Below are 22,348 nucleotides of genomic sequence, written 5' to 3' on the forward strand. Positions count from 1 at the left end.
GGAACTCTCCAGGTAAACTCCAGGTATGCACCTGGAGAAGAGAGAAGTGTAGAGGAGAGAGAGATTTTGGGAAATGTTGAGTGAGTGCATGGGGAGTTTTGAACCAAGCGTGAGAGTACTTGTGGTTGGGGATCTCAGTGCTAAAGTGGGTAAAAATGTTGTGGAGGGAGTAGTAGGTAAATTTGGGGTGCCAGGGGTAAATGAAAATGGGGAGCCTTTAATTGAGCTATGTGTAGAAAGAGGTTTGGTTGAAGAGGGTTTTAATAGTTTTAAAAATGCAGTATTAGAATGTGGGGCAGAAGTTTGTGGCTATAGGAGGGTGGGTGAAAGAGGAAAGAGGAGTGATTGGTGGAATGATGAAGTAAAGAGTGTGATAAAAAAGAAAAAGGTAGCTTATGAGAGGTTTTTACAAAGCAGAAGTGTTATAAGAATAGCAGAGTATATAGAGAATAAAAGAAAGGTGAAGAGAGTGGTGAGAGAGTGCAAAAGGAGAGCAGATGATAGAGTGGGAGAGGCACTGTCAAGAAATTTTAATGAAAACAAGAAAAAATTTTGGAGCGAGATAAACAAATTAAGAAAGCCTAGGGAACAAATGGATTTGTCAGTTAAAAACAGAGTAGGGGAGTTAGTAGATGGGGAGATGGTGGGAATACTTTGAGGAACTTTTAAATGCCGACGAAGAAAGGGAGGTGGTCATTTAATGACTGGCCAAGGAGGTACAACATCTTTTAGGAGTGAAGAAGAGCAAGATGTGAGTGTGGGGGGAGGTACATGAGGCATTACGTAGAATGAAAGGGGGTAAAGCAGCAGGAACTGTCGGGATCATGACAGAAATGGTAAAATCGGGGGGGATATAGTGTTGGAGTGGTTGGTGTTTTTGTTTAATAAATGTATGGAAGAGGGGAAGGTACCTAGGCATTGGCAGAGAGCATGTATAGTTCATTTATATAAAGGGAAGGGAGACAAAAAAAATTGTAAAAATTATAGGGGAATATGTTTACTGAGTATACCAGGAAAAGTGTATGGTAGGGCTATTATTGAAAGAATTAGAGGTAAGATAGAAAGTAGGATTGCAGATGAGCAAGGAGGCTTTAGAGTGGGTAGGGGATATGTGGATCAAGTGTTTACATTGAAGCATATACAGTGGACCCCCGGTTAACGAACTTTTTTCATTCCAGTAGTATGTTCAGGTGCCATTACTGACCGAATTTTTTCCCATAAGGAATATTGTGAAGTAGATTAGTCCATTTCAGACCCCCAAACATACACGTACACACGCACTTACATAAATACACTTACATAATTGGTCGCATTTGGAGGTGATCGTTAAGCGGGGGTCCACTGTATATGTACAGTATTTAGATAAAGGTAGGGAAGTGTTTATTGCATTTATGGATTTAGAAAAGGCATATGATAGTCGATAGGGGAGCAATGTGTCAGATGTTGCAAGTACTATATGGAATAGGTAGTAAGTTACTAAATGCTGTAAAGAGTTTTTATGAGGATAGTGAGGCTCAGGTTAGGGTATGTAGAAGAGAGGGAGATTACTTCCCGGTAAAAGTAGGTCTTAGACAGGGATGTTTAATGTCACCATGGTTGTTTAATATGTGCATATGGGTAATTCTAAAGAAAAGTTGCAGAGGTTAGTGGACGAGTTTGGGAGGGTGTGTAAAGGTAGAAAGTTGAAAGTGAACATAGATAAGAGTAAGGTGACAAGGGTGTCAAATGATTTAGATAAAGGAAAATTGGATATCACATTGGAGAGAAGGAGATTGGAAGAAGTGAATGTTTTCAGATATTTGGGAGTTGATGTGTCAGTGGATGGGTTTATGAAGGATTTATTTATATATTTATTTATTATTAATTTGGACATGATACATAGATGTACAAAGAAATACAGTGGTTAAGTGTAACATCCCAAAAGCCCCTTGTATGCAGAGCATTATGGGCAGGCTTAAAATTAACTTAAGATTAACTAAGCAATGATATATTCATTGGTAAAAATTATAGTAAACAAATAACAATTAAGCACAAATGAGTGTTTCAAAGACAGGTCATATGGTCATTTGCTGAGTTGCTGTGCATTCAATAGAATGGAGTAATGTTAGGTAATGTAATTAAAAAAAACAGTTTGATAGGGTCACAGGTTAAACATTTATGACGTACAATTATTCAGTATTTATTTAGTTGTGGGTGAGTAAGTGATTTTTAAGAAGAGACTTGAATTTATAAACAGACAGTGTTTCTTTCATATTCACAGGTAATGAATTCCAGATTTTTTGGCCTTTTATGTGCATTGAGTTTTTGCATAGTGTGAGATGGACACGAGGAACATCGAAGAGTGATCTGTGATGTGTTCTGTTGAGGTTGATAAGGAGACGTTTGAGGGGAGGGTTTATATCCGAGTTAAGTATTCTATGTATGTAGTAGGTACAATAATAAGTATGGATGTTTTGTACGGTGAGTAGGTTTAGGATTTTAAATATTGGTGGAGTGTGCTGCCTGTAGTGGGAATTTGTTATCATTCTGACTGCAGCCTTTTGTTGGGTAATTAACCTTTTGAGGGTTTCGGCCGTACTAGTACGGCTTACGACCCAGGGTTTTTGACGTACTAGTACGCCTAAATTCTGGCGCCCTCAAATCTAGTGGGAGAAAGCTGGTAGGCATACATATGAAAGAATGGGTCTATGTGGTCAGTGTGCGCAGTATAAAAAAATCCTGCAGCACAGAGTGCATAATGAGAAAAAAAAAACTTTGACCGTGTTTTTGGAATTAAACTGCGACTTTGCACTGTATTTTCGTATGGTATTTATTGTTGTATTCTAGTTTTCTTGGTCTCATTTTATTGAATGGAAGACATATTACAGAAATTGAGATGATTTTGACTGGTTTTACAATGAAAAGTACCTTGAAATTAAGCTCAAAGTAGCAGAAATGTTCGATTTTTACCAAAGTTCGAAAGTAAACAAATCATGCCAAGCGTCCAATACATGTCAACTGGTGAGTCTAATATCCTTTCACAAGTGCGCTGATATTATTTGTACCATTTCTACACTAATGCAGCAGTCTGCATAACAGTAAATCTTCTATTTTTTGTAAGAATAAAAATTGAAAGTGTAAAGCCAAAGAAATATAAGAGGGGCCTGGGGATGTGACTAACGAACAGAGGAAATGTTATTTTAGTGCCAGGAATGTCTGTCTTGTTTATTCTGGACCCTATTTGGAAATTGGCATCTTTTGAAATTTGTGTGAAATTGGTAAAATTGCTAAATTCTGACCACTGTATTGGATAGTTGAAATCAGTAAATGGGTGGTTTCTTGTACTCATTCAATAGAAAAAATGGAGTTCTAGAGAAATAGTTATGATTTTTGTCGACTAGTACACTGGAATTGGCCAAAAATAGGGCTCAAAGTGGGCAAAATCGCCGATGCGTAAACATCGTCGAGACCGCTAACTTCGTGAGAGCATAATTCCATAAGTTTTCCATCAAATTTCATACTTTTGGTGTCATTATGATCGGGAAAAGATTATCTATCTTTTCATAAGAATTTTTTTTTTTTTTTTTTTAATTTGGCCGACCCTGAGAACAAGTCTCGGAGAGGGCCTGTCGACCCTCAAAGGGTTAATGGTCTGAGATGGCTTATTGTTGTTTATTATTGTTGTTGATTTCATTGTTTTGCACGATAACTTTTATGTGGTCCTGTATTATCCTGATAGCAGTTTGTTTGCACTGGGCTTGGGTTATGTCACTAGGAATGTGAGGCTGTTTATTATAACCACATTTGACAACTTATCTTGTTCAGTTTTGTCGTCTTGGAAATCAAGGTATTCATTCAGTCGAGTGTGCATGTTCTGATTCCAGTCCTTGATTGCTTCTTCAACCTTCATATTTAGGGTTGTTATTTGCTCAGTGTGACTGGCTATAACTGTTTTCAGAGTATTTTCTGTGTCAGCACTTCTCGATGTAATCTTCTCTTCAAGGTTTTGGATCTTGTTCTCGAGGTTGGTTATCTTAGATTCTCGTCACGCAATTGTTGCTTTAATATCTTTTATGTCGTTTTCTAGAGCTACGATGTAGTCCCTGATATTGTCAGGAATAATCATACCTGAGTTATCATGAGTGAATCTTTTGAAGGGAGTGGAGTTGGAGGGGGAGTCAGCCATGTTTGTTGTTGTTCCCTGGGTGGTGGTGAGGGGGGTTGATGATACACCAGCTTCCTGCTGGGTAGACAAGTTGAGTTGTAGGGTCCTTGGTGTTATTCTTTTCTTACTACTGTTGATTCTTCTGTGATATTCTTTCATAGTATCACTAAAGTAGATACTGTGTAGCTATAGAGGAGAAGGCTTGATTTCCCTGAGCTTGGGTTAAGTGATTGTCTGGCAGTGGAGGCAGTGTTTGGGTTAGCAGGGCTATCTTCCCTAGATCTTCTGTTTTGTCAAGATTTGCATTACATTCTTAGTATTCTAGGGTCATTTTGTGGTCTACGTGGGTTCATGTAGTTGTACCTTCAATTAGGCCATCACAAGCTTTGATGAGCGATGGTTTCTTGAAGAATAAGAGCTGGTAGGATGGATCTGCTGCCACTGCCACTGAACTGCCACTGAGGTTAACCATAGAATTGATGAGGGAAAAAATGTGAGTGGTGCGTTGAGGTATATGTGGAGACAAAAAACATTATCAGTGGAGGCAAAGAAGGGAATGTATGAAAGTATAGTGGTACCAACACTCTTATGGGTGTGAAGCTTGAGTTGTAAATGCTGCAGCGAGGAGGCGGTTGGAGGCAGTGGAGATGTTCTGTCTAAGGGCAATGTGTGGTGTAAATATTATGCAGAGAAATTGAAGTGTGGAAATTAGGAGAAGGTGTAGAGGGCTGAAGAGGGGTTGTTGAGGTGGTTTGGTCATTTAGAGAGAATGGATCAAAGTAGAATGACATGGAGAGCATATAAATCTGTAGGGAAAGGATGGAGGGGTAGGGGTCATCCTCAAAAAGGTTGGAGGGAGGGGGTAAAGGAGGTTTTGTGGGCGAGGAGCTTGGACTTCCAGCAAGCGTGCATGAGCGTGTTAGATAGGAGTAAATGGAGATGAGTGGTTTTTGGGACCTGACGAGCTGTTGGAGTGTGAGCAGGGTAATATTTAGTGAAGGGATTCAGGGAAACTGGTTATTTATATACAGTGGACCCCCGGTTAACGATATTTTTTCACTCCAGAAGTATGTTCAGGTGCCAGTACTGACCGAATTTGTTCCCATAAGGAATATTGTGAAGTAGATTAGTCCATTTCAGAGCCCCAAACATACACGTACAAACGCACTTACATAAATACACTTACATAATTGGTCGCATTTGGAGGTGATCGTTATGCGGGGGTCCACTGTATATAGCCGGACTTAGAGTTCTGGAAATGGCAAGTACGTACAATGCTTGCACTTTAAAGGATGGGTTTGGAATATTGGCAGTTTGGTGGGATTTGTAATAAGATAGTATATATATAATTGGAGCCCTGATATTGTAATTATTTCAGGTCACTTTTTATATTGTATCTTTATACATGTTTATGCTTCTAAACTGTTGTATCTGGGTGCCTCTGCAAAAACAGTGATTATGTGTGAGTGAGGTGAAAGTGTTGAATGATGATGAAAGTATTTTTGTTTTGGGGATTTTCTTTCTTTTTGGGTCACCCTGCCTCGGTGGGAGATGGCCGACTTGTTGAAAAAAAAAAAGCTTGTTACAAAATGTTATTAATTTACTGTAATTTTGAAATACTGCACTTGTTTTAGTTTCAATGGCTCAGCATTGGATGTAACTGGGAGAGCTACAGTCCATCCCATACCCCTGACTTATAGCTCCTGTCATTGACCTTCAGTTTATAGGATGCAGGGTGGTTTTTGGAGACATTTTATGGAAAAAATGTGTCTAATGTACCACAAAATATGGTATATATCTGATCATTGAAGCATATTTTATTGAATGGTAGAATTATAGAGATGATAATGCATGAGCATATCATAATTTATATTATAAAATGTTTATACAGGTGCTTTGTAATAATGTTTAAGCAGTTGGCATATAGGGAACTTTTGACATTTTCAGGTAGAGTTTCACATTTTAGGGCGTTTTATTTGCATATCTCCGAGAAGAATTTAATCTCTGGGTTAATGTTTAAACTGAGTGTCCTGGCACCTCTGCTGTTTCTCATCCTCATATCAGACATAGATAAAAACACCTGGCACACTTTTGTATCATTATTTGCAGATGACACTAAATTTTATTATTTATTTTATTAACACACTGGCCGATTCCCACCAAGGCAGGGTGGCCCAAAAAAGAAAAACTTTCATCATCATTCACTCCATCACTGTCCCTCCAGAGGGGTGCTTTACATTACAGTTATAAAACTGCAACATTAACACCTCTCTTTCAGAGTACAGACACTGTGCTTCCCATCTCCAGGACTCAAGTCCGGCCTGCCGGTTTCCCTGAATCCCTTCATAAATGTTACTTTGCTCACACTCCAACAGCATGTCAAGTATTAAAAACCATTTGTCTCCATTCACTCCTATCAAATACACTCATGCATGCTTGCTGGAAGTCCATGCCCCTCACACTCAAAACCTCCTTTACCCCCTCCCTCCAACCCTTTCTAGGCCAACCCCTACCCCGCTTTCCCTCCACTACAGATTTATACACTCGAAATCATTTTGTTTTGTTCCATTCTCTCTATATGTCCGAACCACCTCAACAACCCCTCCTCAGCCCTCTGGATAATAGTTTTGGTAATACCACACCTTCTCCTAATTTCCAAATTTTGAATTCTTTGCATTATATTCACAACACACATTGCCATCAGACATGACATCTCCACTGCCTCCAGCCTCCTCCTTGTTGCAACATTCATCACCCATGCTTCACACCCATACAAAAGTGTTGGTACAACTATACTCTCAAACATTCCCCTCTTTGTTTCCACGGACAAAGTTCTTTGCCTCCACAGACTCATAAGTGCACCACTCACCCTTTTCCCTTCATCAATTCTGATTCACCTCATCCTTCTTAGACCTATCTGCTGACACGTCCACTCCTAAATATCTGAATATATTCACGTTCTCCACACACTCTCCCTCCAATTTGATATCCAATCTTTCATCATCTAATCTTTTTGTTATCCTCATCACCTTACTCTTTCCTATATTCACTTTTAATTTTCTTCTTTTACATACCCTACCAAATTCATCCACCAACCTCTGCAACTTCTCTTCAGAATCTCCCAAAAGCACAGTGTCATCAGCAAAGAGCAACTGTGACAACTCCCACTTTGTGTTTGATTCTTTATCTTTTAACTCCACACCTCTTGCCAAGACTCGCATTCACTTCTCTTACAACCCCATCTATAAATATATTGAACAATCACAGTGTCATCACACATCCTTGTTGAAGGGCTACTTTTACTGGGAAATAATCTCCCTCTTTCCTACATACTCTAACCTGAGCCTCACTATCCTCATAGAAACTCTTCACTGCTTTCGGTAACCTACCTCCCATACCATACACATGCAACATCTGCCACTTTGCCCCCTATCCACCCTGTCATATACCTTTTCCAAATCCACAAATGCCACAAAATTCCTCTTTACCATCTAAATACTGTTCACTTATATGTTTCACTATAAACACTTGGTCTACACACCCCCTACCTTTCCTAAAGCCTCCTGCTATCCTACTCTCCATCTTACTATTAATTCTTTCAATAATAACTCTGCCATACACTTTACCAGGTATACTCAACAGACTTATTTCCCTATAATTTTTGTGCTCTCTTTTATCCCCTTTGCCTTTATACAAGGGAACTATACTCTCTGCCAATCCCTAGGTACCTTACCCACTTCCATGCATTTATTAAATAATAACACCAACCACTCCAAAACTGTATCCCAACCTGCTTTTAACATTTCTGTCTTTATCCCTTCAATCCCGGCTGCCTTACCCGCTTTCACTCTACCCACTGCCGCATGAGCTTCCCCTACACTCACAACTGGCTCTTCCTCACTCCTTCAAGCTGTTATTCCTTCTTGCCCTATACACGAAATCACAGCTTCCCTATCTTCTTCAACATTTAACAGTTCCTCAAAATATTCCCTCCATCTTCCTGATACCTCTAACTCTCCATTTAATAACTCTCCTGTCTTATTTTTAACTTTCAAATCCATTTGTTCCCTAGGCTCCCTCAACTTATTAATCTCACTCCAAAAGTTTTTCTTATTTTCAGCAAAATTTGTTGATAACATCTCACCCACTCTCTCATTTGCTCTCTTTTTACATTGCTTCACCACTCTCTTAACCTCTCTTTTTCTCTACATATGCACTTCCCTCCTTGCATCCCTTCTGCTTTGTAAAAACCTCTCATATGCTAACTTTTTCTCCCTTACTACTCACTTTACATCATCATTCCACCAATTGCTCTTCTTCTCTCCTGCACCCACTTTCCTGTAACCACAAACTTCTACTGAACACTTGAACACTATATTCTTAAACCTTTTTTTTTTTTTTTTTTTTAACAAGTCGGCCATCTCCCACCGAGGCAGGGTGACCCAAAAAAGAAAGAAAATCCCCAAAAAGAAAATACTTTAATCATCATTCAACACTTTCACCTCACTCACACATAATCACTGTTTTTGCAGAGGTGCTCAGAACACAACAGCTTAGAAGCATATACCTATAAAGATACACAATATATCCCTCCAAACTGCTAATATCCCGAACCCCTCCTTTAGAGTGCAGGCATTGTACCTCCCATTTCCAGGACTCAAGTCCGGCTATATAAAAACCGGTTTCCCTGAATCCCTTCACTAAATATTACCCTGCTCACACTCCAACAGATCGTCAGGTCCCAAATACCATTCGTCTCCATTCACTCCTATCTAACACGCTCACGCACGCTTGCTGGAAGTCCAAGCCCGTGGCCCACAAAACCTCCTTTACCCCCTCCCTCCAGTCTTTTCGAGGACGACCCCTACCCCGCCTTCCTTCCCCTACAGATTTATACGCTTTCCATGTCATTCTACTTTGATCCATTCTCTCTAAATGACCAAACCGCCTTAACAACCCCTCTTCAGATGCCTGACTAATACTCTTATTAACTCCACACCTTCTCCTAATTTCCACACTCCGAATTTTCTGCATAATATTTACACCACACATTGCCCTTAGACAGGACATCTCCACTGCCTCCAACCACCTCCTTGCTGCTGCATTCACAACCCAAGCTTCACACCCATATAAGAATGTTGGTACTATTATACTTTCATACATTCCCTTCTTTACCTCCATAGATAACGTTTTTTGTCTCCACATATACCTCAATGCACCACTCACCTTTTTTCCCTCGTCAATTCTATGATTAACCTCATCCTTCATAAATCCATCCGCCGACATGTCAACTCCCAAGTATCTGAAAACATTCACTTCTTCCATACTCCTCCTCCCCAATTTGATATCCAATTTTTCTTTATCTAAATCATTTGATACCCTCATCACCTTACTCTTTTCTATGTTCACTTTCAACTTTCTACCTTTACAGACACTCCCAAACTCATCCACTAACCTTTGCCATTTTTCTTTAGAATCTCCCATGAGCACAATATCATCAGCAAAAAGCAACTGTGTCAATTCAGATTTTGTATTTGATTCCCCATAATTTAATCCCACCCCTCTCCCGAACACCCTAGCATTTACTTCTTTTACAACCCCATCTATAAATATATTAAACAACCATGGTGACATTACACATCCCTGTCTAAGACCTACTTTTACTGGGAAGTAGTCTCCCTCTCTTCTACACACCCTAACCTGAGCCTCACTATCCTCATAAAAACTCTTTACAGCATTTAGTAACTTACCACCTATTCCATATACTTGCAACATCTGCCACATTGCTCCCCTATCCACTCTATCATATGCCTTTTCTAAATCCATAAATGCAATAAAAACTTCCCTACCTTTTATCTAAATACTGTTCACATATATGCCTCAGTGTAAATACTTGATCTACACATCCCCTACCCACTCTAAAACCTCCTTGCTCATCCGCAATCCTACGTTCTGTTTTACCTCTAATTCTTTCAGTTAGAACCCTACCGTACACTTTTCCTGGTATACTCAGTAAACTTATTCCTCTATAATTTTTACAATCTCTTTTATCCCCCTTCCCTTTATATAAAGGGACTATACATGCTCTCTGCCAATCCCTAGGTACCTTCCCCTCTTTCATACATTTGTTAAACAAAAGTACCAACCACTCCAACACTATATCCCCCCCCTGCTTTTAACATTTCTGTCATGATCCCATCAGTTCCAGCTGCTTTACCCCCTTTCATTCTACGTAATGCCTCACGCACCTCCCCCAGACTCACATCCTGTTCTTCACTCCTAAAAGACGATATACCTCCCTGGCCAGTGCATGAAATTACCGCTTCCCTTTCTTCGTCGACATTTAAAAGTTCCTCAAAATATTCTCCCCATCTACCCAAAACCTCCATCTCCCCATCTATTAACTCCCCTATTCTGTTTTTAACTGACAAATCCATTTGTTCTCTAGGCTTTCTTAACTTGTTTAACTCCAAATTTTTTTCTTATTTTCATTAAAATTCCTTGACAGTGCCTCTCCCACTCTATCATCTGCTCTCCTTTTGCACTCTCTCACCACTCTCTTCACCTTTCTTTTACTCTCCATATACTCTACTCTTCTTATAACACTTCTGCTTTGTAAAAACCTCTCATAAGCTAACTTTTTCTCTTTAATCACACCCTTTACTTCATCATTCCACCAATCACTCCTCATTCCTCCTGCACCCACTCTCCTATAACCACAAACTTCTGCCCCACATTCTAATACTGCATTTTTAAAACTATTCCAACCCTCTTCAACCCCCTCACTACTCATACTTGCACCAGCCCACCTTTCTGCCAATAGTTACTTATATCTGACTTGAACTTCCTCGTCCTTTAGTTTATACACTTTCACCTCCCTCTTGCTTGTTGTTGCCATTTTCCTCTTTTCCCACCTACCTCTTACTCTAACTGTAGCTACAACTAAATAATGATCTGATATATCAATTGCCCCTCTCTGTACGTGTACATCCTGAAGCCTACCCATCAACCTTTTATCCACCAATACATAATCTAACAAACTACTTTCATTACGTGCTATATCATACCTTGTATATTTATTTATCCTCTTCATAAAATATTTTTTTTTTTTTTTTTTTTCAACAAGTCGGCCGTCTCCCACCGAGGCAGGGTGACCCAAAAAAAGAAAGAAAATCCCCAAAAAGAAAATACTTTCATCATTCAACACTTTCACCACACTCACACATTATCACTGTTTTTGCAGAGGTGCTCAGAATACAACAGTCTAGAAGCATACACATATAAAGATACACAACATATCCCTCCAAACTGCCAATATCCCAAAATAAAATATAAAATATGTATAAAAAATATGTATAAAATATGTATTACTTATTACCAAACCTCTTTCTACACATAGCTCAATTAAAGGCTCCCCATTTTCATTTACCCCTGGCACCCCAAAATTACCTACTACTCCCTCTACAATATTTTTACCCACTTTAGCATTGAAATCCCAACCACCATTACTCTCACACTTGGTTCAAAACTTCCCATTCATTCACTCAACATTTTCGACCCCATTGCTTATACTCTCACTAGCCCATCTATCCTCCAGTAGTTGTTTATATCTTACCCTAACTGCCACCTCTTTTAGTTTATACACCTTCACCTCTCTCTTACTTGCTGCTTCTATTTTCCTTGTATCCCATCTACCTTTTACTCTCACTATAGCTACAACTAGAAAGTGATCTGATATATCTGTGGCCCCTCTAAAATAAGCATGAAAATCACTACAGTAGAGGACACTGAAAAATTACAGACAGACATTAGCAGGGTTTTCCAGTGGGCAGTGGAGAACAACATGACGTTCACTGGTGATAAGTTCCTGCCGCTTAGGTATGGAAAGAATGGAGAACTCAAAAGGGTACAAAACTCAAGAGGGTCACCAAATAGAACGTAAGGAACACATAAAAGACCTGGGAATAATTATGTTAGCTGACCTTTCTTTTGAAGACCATAAGAAGAGAAAGATCATGACAGCCAGGAAGATGACGGGGTGGGTATTGAGAACTTTGCAAACAAGGGATATAATGCTGATGGTGACACTCTTCAAATCACAAGTGCTTCCTTTCTTAGAATATTGCTCAGTGCTTACGGCCCCATTCAAAGCAGGAGAAATATTGGAGCTGGAACAGATACAAAGATCATTTACGGCTCAAATTGAGCCAGTAAAGCACCTAAACTACTGGGAATGCCTTCAAGTCTTGAACATGTACTCATTGGAGCAGAGGAGAGAGAGAGATGCATGATAATATATACCTGGAAAGTACTCGAGGGCCTGGTCCCAAATCTGCACACTGCCATAACAACATACTGGAGTGAGAGATATGGGAGGAAGTATAAAATAAACCCACTGAGGAGCAGGGGTGCGGTGGGGGCAATGAGAGTTAGCAAAAGTTAAGGACAGGAAATGAGTAATATTTAGTGAGAAGGTTGAGAGATAGTGATGAGTTCAATCCTGAACGTGACATTCTCAAGTTGTATACGTACAAGACTTCTAAGCAGTATTCTAAAATCAATAGTCATTATGCATGCTATGAGTAATTCTGATAATCTGTTTCATAATATGGTCCCCTTTACCTGAAATGAACACTTACATAAGATGAGTTGCACATTATGAAATTAATTATAATTACATCGTTTAATTATGCATGCCATACCCATCCTGTGGGTTGTATTTAAAAGATTAGTATATAATGGCTACTGGGACTGGGTTCCATTTTAATTAGACATTTTCATGTGTAATATCTTTGGGGTCTTGTAAACATCTTCAACACCCACTATGAAATATTTTATTTTTGGATAAGAGCATTTACCAGTAAATTATTTGTTGCTGGATTTTTATTATTTGCAAATGACAGTTAAACATAATTTATATTGACTTTGTATTATGTATGTTTTAATTAGAACTTAGAGGAGACCATCTCCAGTCAAGAAACTGCAGCAGGAAGTCTTAGAGGACAAATTACTTCACTAGAAAAGAGACTGTCAACAGAATTGACAAAACAGCAATTGTTAGAAGACAGAAAAAAGAAAGCAGAAGAAAGACTTGAAGAGGAAAGGCAGCGAGCAGCCCACGCTGTAAAGGAACTGGAGGAAGCTAAACAGGTGTGCATGATTTTGTGGTTATGATGAACAGTGATGTGAATTGAGTCTGCTTCATGCAGAATACATTTTCCATAGATTTAAAGTTAGGAATCAAGGGTGCATTTCACGTGGACAAATAAGAGAAAGAGAGCAGATTGCTCTGTGTTTTTTTATTTCCTTAATATAATTCTTTAACTGTGTCTAATGAAAGGTGTTCAAGTACAGGAGAAACAAACATAACAATAGAGAGCCTATATGGAGAAGTGAAAGACAAAGTTCAGTTATATGAAGTTATTACAAGTTTGCAAGGCTAGGCCTTGCTACTCCCTTAAGCAGTTGCAAAGAAATCTTGTGCAGGTGATGCTTGAAGTATTGCTTGCACTAGACTTTAGTTTATAATAAAATTAAAAAATTAGTAAAATTCAGTTCAACAGAAATAATTGCTTAATGTTATTTTATTTGTGATGCATTTGCATTGTTAATAATAATAATATTTATTTCTACAAGTACATGTATACAAGGTTTACTAACCTAGCTGACATCAATGACATACTACAATTTAGAAAGCCCCTTTTTATACAAAGCATTTTGGGCAAATTAGGTAAATTTTGTCCCCAGGATACGACCAACACCAGTCGGCTAGCACCCAGGTACCTATTTTACTGATTGGTGAAACAGGGACAACAGGTGTCTTAACCTTTTGAGGGACCAGGCCATAGTTCTCCACCTTGTCTACAGGGTCTAAGAATTTTCAAAAAAAAAATTTTGTTCTTTCTTTCTTATGAAATGGTAGAGAATCTTTTTCTGAAGGTAATAAAACAAAAAGTATGAAATATGATGTAAAACTGACGAAATTACAGTATCACGGATTTTACTGTGTCAGTGATATTTGTGCATCGGCAATTTTGCCCACTTTGACTTCCATTTTAGGCCAATTATATTATTCCAGTCATCCAAATTCTTAGATATTTTGCTAGTATCACTTCTATTTTGTCGATTGAGCACAAGAAACTGCCCAACCACCTATTTCAACTACCCAATAAAGTGATCAGAAATTGGTAATTTGGCCAATTTCACACAAAGTTCAAAATATTCCAGTTTCAAAATAGGATCCAGAATAAACAATGCAGGCATTCCTGGCACTAAAATAATATTTCCTCTGTTTATTAGTTATATTTCCAGGCTTTACAGATGAATTCCATTTTGAATTTTTGATCACATAAAGAATTTTTTATTCACACCGAAAAATAGATTTACTGTTATGCAATATTGTAATAATTGTATAAATAATATCAGCGCATTCATGAACATATATTAGACCCACCAGTTGATGTGTATTGGACGCGTGATGTCATTTGTTTACTCTTGAGCATTGGCAAAAATCAAACATTTCCGATAATTTGAGCTCAATTTCAAGCTGTTTTCAGTTTTTTTTTTTTTTTATTATCACACCGGCCGATTCCCACCAAGGCAGGGTGGCCCGAAAAAGAAAAACTTTCACCATCATTCACTCCATCACTGTCTTGCCAGAAGGGTGCTTTACACTACAGTTTTTAAACTGCAACATTAACACCCCTCCTTCAGAGTGCAGGCACTGTACTTCCCATCTCCAGGACTCAAGTCCGGCCTGCCGGTTTCCCTGAATCCCTTCATAAATGTTACTTTGCTCACACTCCAACAGCACGTCAAGTATTAAAAACCATTTGTCTCCATTCACTCCTATCAAACACGCTCAAGCATGCCTGCTGGAAGTCCAAGCCCCTCGCACACAAAACCTCCTTTACCCCCTCCCTCCAACCCTTCCTAGGCCGACCCCTACCCCGCCTTCCTTCCACTACAGACTGATACACTCTTGAAGTCATTCTGTTTCGCTCCATTCTCTCTACATGTCCGAACCACCTCAACAACCCTTCCTCAGCCCTCTGGACAACAGTTTTGGTAATCCCGCACCTCCTCCTAACTTCCAAACTACGAATTCTCTGCATTATATTCACACCACACATTGCCCTCAGACATGACATCTCCACTGCCTCCAGCCTTCTCCTCGCTGCAACATTCATCACCCACGCTTCACACCCATATAAGAGCGTTGGTAAAACTATACTCTCATACATTCCCCTCTTTGCCTCCAAGGACAAAGTTCTTTGTCTCCACAGACTCCTAAGTGCACCACTCACTCTTTTTCCCTCATCAATTCTATGATTCACCTCATCTTTCATAGACCCATCCGCTGACACGTCCACTCCCAAATATCTGAATACGTTCACCTCCTCCATACTCTCTCCCTCCAATCTGATATTCAATCTTTCATCACCTAATCTTTTTGTTATCCTCATAACCTGTTTTCAGTATTAAAACCAATCAAAATAATTTCTACTTCTGTAATATATCTTCCATTCTATCAAACGAGACCAAGGAACTTCAAATTCAACCATAAAAACCATATGAAAATACACCACAAAGTCGCTGTTTTAATCCAAAAAGACGGTCGCAGTTTTTTTTCTCATTATGCACAGCATGCTGCAAGATTTGTTTTATATGGTGCACACTTACCACATAGCTCCATTCTCTCATATCTAGGCCCAAATTTACCACTCACAGCTTATCTGAGTGAGCTGAGATCATGGCGTAGAACTACGGCTTGGACCCCAGGCTTCAAAGATGTAGAACTATGGGACGGACCCTTATAGGCACCCTGCCTTTCCCCCTCCCAAGCTATACTTAATGATAAGACTGTAGTTGTTGCATCATGTGAAGTATACCTTACCAACCACTGATTCTGCATTATATTTGCTGTATACGTATAAGTAGTGGAAGGAAGGCGGGGTAGGGGTCGGCCTAGGAAGGGTTGGAGGGAGGGGGTAAAGGAGGTTTTGTGTGCGAGGGGCTTGGACTTCCAGCAGGCATGCGTGAGCGTGTTTGATAGGAGTGAATGGAGACAAATGGTTTTTAATACTTGACGTGCTGTTGGAGTGTGAGCAAAGTAACATTTATGAAGGGATTCAGGGAAACCGGCAGGCCGGACTTGAGTCCTGGAGATGGGAAGTACAGTGCCTGCACTCTGAAGGAGGGGTGTTAATGTTGCAGTTTAAAAACTGTAGTGTAAAGCACCCTTCTGGCAAGACAGTGATGGAGTGAATGATGGTGAAAGTTTTTCTTTTTCGGGCCACCCTGCCTTGGTGGGAATCGGCCAGTGTGATAATAAAAAAAAAAAAAAAAAAAAGTATAAGTTTTCTTGATTTTTACGTCTTATCCAGATTTCACAGTTCCGTTTGGTTTGGAAATAGGGTAGTTGACAAGTGGAACAGTCTACCTAGTTGGGTTATTGAGGCTAGGACTTTGGGTAGTTTCAAATTTAGGTTGGATAAGTACATGAGTGGGAGGGGTTGGATTTGAGTGGGATTTGCACATCAGAGCTTATTTCTTGGGTAGCATTGAAAATTGGGTTGGTCAAATGTTTTGTTAGTGGTATGAATTGTAAAGGACCTGCCTAGTATGGGCCAACAGGCCTGCTGCAGTGTTCCTCCTTTCTTATGTTCTTATGTTCTTATGTATGCATTAACAGTTCTATCCATTACTAATACAGAATTTTAGTTTAAGATTTCCAAAATATTGCATAGTAGTGCTAAAGAAAGTATGGAAATTAAAATGTGATTAATCTCTCTTACTAATAGAAGTTATAGGACCATTATGATAAACATTAGTTGATTTATGAGACAGTCAAGAATTCTCACATTGATTTGCACTTGCTGTAAGATGTAAAATAGTCAGCTTGCTAGGAGGCTATTGATATTACTGTTATTATTATTCATTTTCCAGGATGTAAAAACTAGAAGTCTTCTAGATCTTGAAATGCGTGATTATGAGCTTACAGTAGAAGAACTAAATGGGCAATTGGCAGAGAAAGATTACTGTATAACTGAGCTGCAAGAAACAATCGAGAGAGAAAAAGGACGGTCAAATAGTCTTCAAGACCAACTAGCTCATCTCACTACTCAGGAGGCCACTGAGAGAGAAAGAGCTGAGAAAATGAAGGTAGTATTTTATGTAGTAATTGAAGTGTATTCTGTACATTATTAGCATTAGCTTTGAACCATTGTTCATAAATATTGCTTGTATACAACCTTCATATATATAATCATTTTTTTTTATAAAGAATAAGCATGTCTTTGAATTAACCTGCTAATTGCCCTTTGTTTTTTACTTACTCAACCTTTGTCCTTCATCACTGAATCCAGAAACTTTTACTGGATCACAAGACACAGTTGGCAGAGCTGCGCCTTGCTCAAGAAGCTCAATCTGCTGCAACAGAAAAGGCCCAAATAACAATTGAACAGCTCACACAGGTTGGGATAATTCTTGGAATGTTGTTCCAAATTGTAAATTTCAGGAGAGTAATTTTTCAAGAAAGTATATGGACAAACCATACCACAGGCAGGGATAGAACCTGTGATCAGAGAGTCCTAAAACTCTAGACTGACCTAGTTGGATGAATCTTGTAGCCAGCTGGCCCAGTGGCTAGCGTGTTGGTCTGGAGTTTTATGACTCTCTGATTATTGGTTCTATCCCTGCCCGTAGTATAGCTTGTTTGCAATCATGTCATTATGATTTCATGAGTTTTATGGACAAATATCTATGATACTTACCCACTAAATGAAATCTTAATTTAGTGCATAAGATTTAACATAGATTTAAAGTAATAGTAATAACATTAATTGAGTTATAAAAACAGTTGTACTTTTTAAGCCTGTAATTCTTTTACATGATGGTAGGATTGCTAGTGTCTTTTTTCTGCATCATAAACATGCAAGATTTCAGGTACGTCTTGCTACTTCTGCTTACACTTAGGTCACACTACACATACATGTACAAGCATATATATACACATCCCTATGGGTTTTCTATTTTCTTACATGTTCTTGTTTATTTCCTCTTATCTCTATGGGGAAGTGGAACAGAATTCTTCCTCCGTAAACCATGCGTGTCATAAGAGGCTACTAAAATACCAGGAGCAAGGGGCTAGTAACCTCTTTGCCTTTATACATTAGTAAAGTTGAAAAGAAAAACTTTCATTTTTCTTTTAAGCCACCATGCTTCGGTGGTACAGGGCTGGTTTGATAAAAAAAAAAAAAAACTTAGAATTCAAGACTTATATTAATATAGTATTCACAGTAATAATGTCTGTTCAGTCTCCATAAAAGAGAAGTATACTGTGACACTATGTCTTGTAAAATTGAGTAAGGTTGATCGTTAATTTTCTAACTTCTGCATTACATGATTTTTACTCTAATTTTACTTTATGTATTTTTTGAAAGCAAAAACATTTTATTGTAACTCAGGCTCTCTCTCACCAAGGTGGGGTAAAATGAAAAAGTAGCAACACTTTCACCAGCACTTACTCCATAAGTGTCTTACCAGAGGTATGCCAATACTGTAGCTCAGATGCCCTTCCAAGCTGCAAATATTCCCACCCCCTACTCCAGAGTGCAGGTACTGTACTTCCTAACTCCAGGACTCAAGTCTGGCTAACTGGTTCCCTGAATCTCTTCAGCAGTCAAGTCATAAAAACCACTTGCCTGCATTCCTATCTAACATACACATGTTTACTAAACATCCAAGCTCCTCGCATACAAAACCTCCTTTACTCCCTCCAACCTTTCCTAGGGTGACCCATATCCTGCCTTCTCTCTACTGTAGATTTACACACCCTCCTATTTTTTTTCCATCCTCTCTAATGTCCAAACCACCTCACAACCCTTCCTCAGCTCTCTGGATTATACTTTCAGTAAACCAATACCTCCTAATCTCCAAACTACGAATTCTCTGCATAATATTTACACCACACATTGCCTTCAGACACGACATCTCCATTGCCACCAGTCTCCTCCTTGCTGCAACATTCACAATCTATACTTCACACCTATTCAAGAGTGTTGGTACCACTATACTCTCATACATTTCCCTTTTTGTCCCCGTGGATAATGTTCTTTGTCTCCACACATGCTTCAGTACACTACCCACCTTTTTTATTTTTGTTTTATTATCACACTGGCCAATTCCCACCAAGGCAGGGTGACCCAAAAAAGAAAAACTTTCACCATCATTCACTCCATCACTGTCTTGCCAGAAGGGTGCTTTACACTACAGTTTTTAAACTGCAACATTAACACCCCTCCTTCAGAGTGCAGGCACTACTTCCCATCTCCAGGACTCAAGTCCGGCCTGCCGGTTTCCCTGAACCCCTTCATAAATGTTACTTTGCTCACACTCCAACAGCACATCAAGTATTAAAAACCATTTGTCTCCATTCACTCCTATCAAACACGCTCACGCATGCCTGCTGGAAGTCCAAGCCCCTTGCACACAAAACCTCCTTTACCCCCTCCCTCCAACCTTTCCTAGGCCGACCCCTACCCCGCCTTCCTTCCACTACAGACTGATACACTCTTGAAGTCATTCTCTTTCGCTCCATTCTCTCTACATGTCCGAACCACCTCAACAACCCTTCCTCAGCCCTCTGGACAACAGTTTTGGTAATCCCGCACCTCCTCCTAACTTCCAAACTACGAATTCTCTGCATTATATTCACACCACACATTGCCCTCAGACATGACATCTCCACTGCCTCCAGCCTTCTCCTCGCTGCAACATTCATCACCCATGCTTCACACCCATGTAAGAGCGTTGGTAAAACTATACTCTCATACATTCCCCTCTTTGCCTCCAAGGACAAAGTTCTTTGTCTCCACAGACTCCTAAGGGCACCACTCACCCTTTTCCCCTCATCAGTTCTATGATTCACCTCATCTTTCATAGACCCATCCGCTGACACGTTCACTCCCAAATATCTGAATACATTCACCTCCTCCATACTCTCTCCCTCCAATCTGATATCCAATCTTTCATCACCTAATCTTTTTGTTATCCTCATAACCTTGCTCTTTCCTGTATTCACCTTTAATTTTCTTCTTTTGCACACCCTACCAAATTCATCCACCAATCTCTGCAACTTCTCTTCAGAATCTCCCAAGAGCACAGTGTCATCAGCAAAGAGCAGCTGTGACAACTCCCACTTTGTGTGTGATTCTTTATCATTTAACTCCACGCCTCTTGCCAAGACCCTCGCATTTACTTCTCTTACAACCCCATCTATAAATATATTAAACAACCACGGTGACATCACACATCCTTGTCTAAGGCCTACTTTTACTGGGAAATAACTTCCCTCTTTCCTACATACTCTAACTTGAGCCTCACTCAATTTTATGGTTCAAATCCCCTCTCACATATCTCCTCACATTCACTTCCTCCAAATTTACTCCTTCCACTCTGATATCCATTCTTTCATTACCTTTTTTTTTTTAACCTCATCACCTTGCTCTTCCTATATTCACCTTTGCAACTTTCTTCAGACTCTCCCAAAAGCACAGTGTTGTCAGCAAAAACCAACTGTGACAACTCACACTTTGTATTAAATTTTATAAATTTTGATCCCACACCTCTCTCCAACACCCTCCAATTCAATTCTTTTACAACCCCATCTATAAATATGTTAAACAACTTTGGTGACATAATGCATTCCTGTCTAAGGCCAACTTTTACTGGAAATTGATCTCTCTCTCTCATCCCCCCTCCCCTACATACCCTCACATGAGCCTCACTATCCTTATACAAACTTAACTGTTTCAGTAACCTAACACCTATTCCATACACTTGCAACATCTGCCACATTGCTCCCCTATCCATCCTAATATATATATATATATACAGTGGTCCCTCAATTATCGTCCTTAATCCGTTCCTGGAAGTGGGACTGTTATCGAAATGGACGATTTTTGAATCAATTTTCCCCATAAGAAATAATTTAAATCCAGTTAATTCGTTCCAGACACCCAGAAGTATCAACAACAATTTTTTTTTTTTACCTAAAAGATAGATTTACATGCACAAAAGAATGAACATTCAACATGACAGTTACCTTTATTGAAGGCTGTTGTTGATGAATGGAAGACAGGGAGGAGGAGAGAGGGAAGAGAGGTTATTGTTTGGAAAGGGAATCCCCCTCCATAAGGATTCTAGGTCACTTCAGGGGTCACTTCCCTAGCATAAATATAGATTTACATGCAGAAAAGAATGCCAGATAAATGTAAAGCACTAATAAAATGTATAAATGAACATTGGTAATAGGGGTAGTTGATGAGTGGAACGGTCTGCCTAGTAGGGTGATCAAAGCTAAAACATTGGGTAGTTTCAAATTTAGGTTGGATGAATACAAGAGTTAGAGGGGTTGGATTTGAGTCGGACTTGCACCTGAGCTTATTGCTTGGGTAGCATTTGTTCTATTAGTGGGTTGGATTTGTGAAGGACTAGCCTAGTATGGGCCAGCAGGCCTACTGCAGTGTTCCTCCTTTCTTATGTTCTTATTGAAGACTTGTTTGTGTGAGGGAGGGATGATAAGTTCCTTGTTGGAGAATATGGCACTAATATCAACTCTACGGCTTATTTATCTATCAAAATTCAACTAATATGACATAATAAACAATATTAATAATATAGAAACATGGAATATACTCTAGAATGAATAAAATAAGTCATTACGTATGTCACAAGAGGTGTTGTGTTGTTGTTGGATATATAATAGCCACTGAGAGTAAGCCGTCCATAATGGTGGTGAAGCAGTAGCTGAGGCTTGGGTTGTGAATGCAGCAGCGAGGAGGCGGTTGGAGGCAGTGGAGATGTCCTGTCTAAGGGCAATGTGCGGTGTAAATATTATGCAGAAAATTCAGAGTGTGGAAATTAGGAGATGTGGAGTTAATAAAAGTATTAGTCAGAGGGCTGAAGAGGGGTTGTTGAGGTGGTTTGGTCATTTAGAGAGAATGAATCAAAGTAGAATGACATGGAGAGTGTATAAATCTGTAGGGGAAGGAAGGCGGGCTAGGGGTCGTCCTCGAAAAGATTGGAGGGAGGGGGTAAAGGAGGTTTTGTGGGCGAGGGGCTTAGACTTCCAGCAGGCATGCGTGAGCGTGTTAGATAGGTGTGAATGGAGACGAATGGCATTTGGGACCTGACGATCTG

The 22,348-nt window shown here is 39.4% G+C and overlaps 1 protein-coding gene across 2 annotated transcripts in view; it reads left to right on the forward strand.

Moving 5' to 3' along the window:
* The window catches only part of GCC185 (GRIP and coiled-coil domain containing 185 kDa), a 145,199-nt gene that overhangs the window by 62,591 nt on the left and 60,260 nt on the right, over positions 1 to 22,348 (forward strand). For both annotated transcript variants that reach the window (XM_070082846.1, XM_070082847.1), the window contains exons 11-13: positions 13,094 to 13,294; positions 17,093 to 17,308; positions 17,512 to 17,619. In XM_070082846.1, the coding sequence (XP_069938947.1) occupies positions 13,094 to 13,294; positions 17,093 to 17,308; positions 17,512 to 17,619 (525 nt within the window). The remainder of the gene's footprint in view (positions 1 to 13,093; positions 13,295 to 17,092; positions 17,309 to 17,511; positions 17,620 to 22,348) is intronic.

This window comes from Cherax quadricarinatus, chromosome 8 (genome assembly GCF_038502225.1).
Source record: "Cherax quadricarinatus isolate ZL_2023a chromosome 8, ASM3850222v1, whole genome shotgun sequence".
NCBI lineage: Eukaryota > Metazoa > Arthropoda > Malacostraca > Decapoda > Parastacidae > Cherax > Cherax quadricarinatus.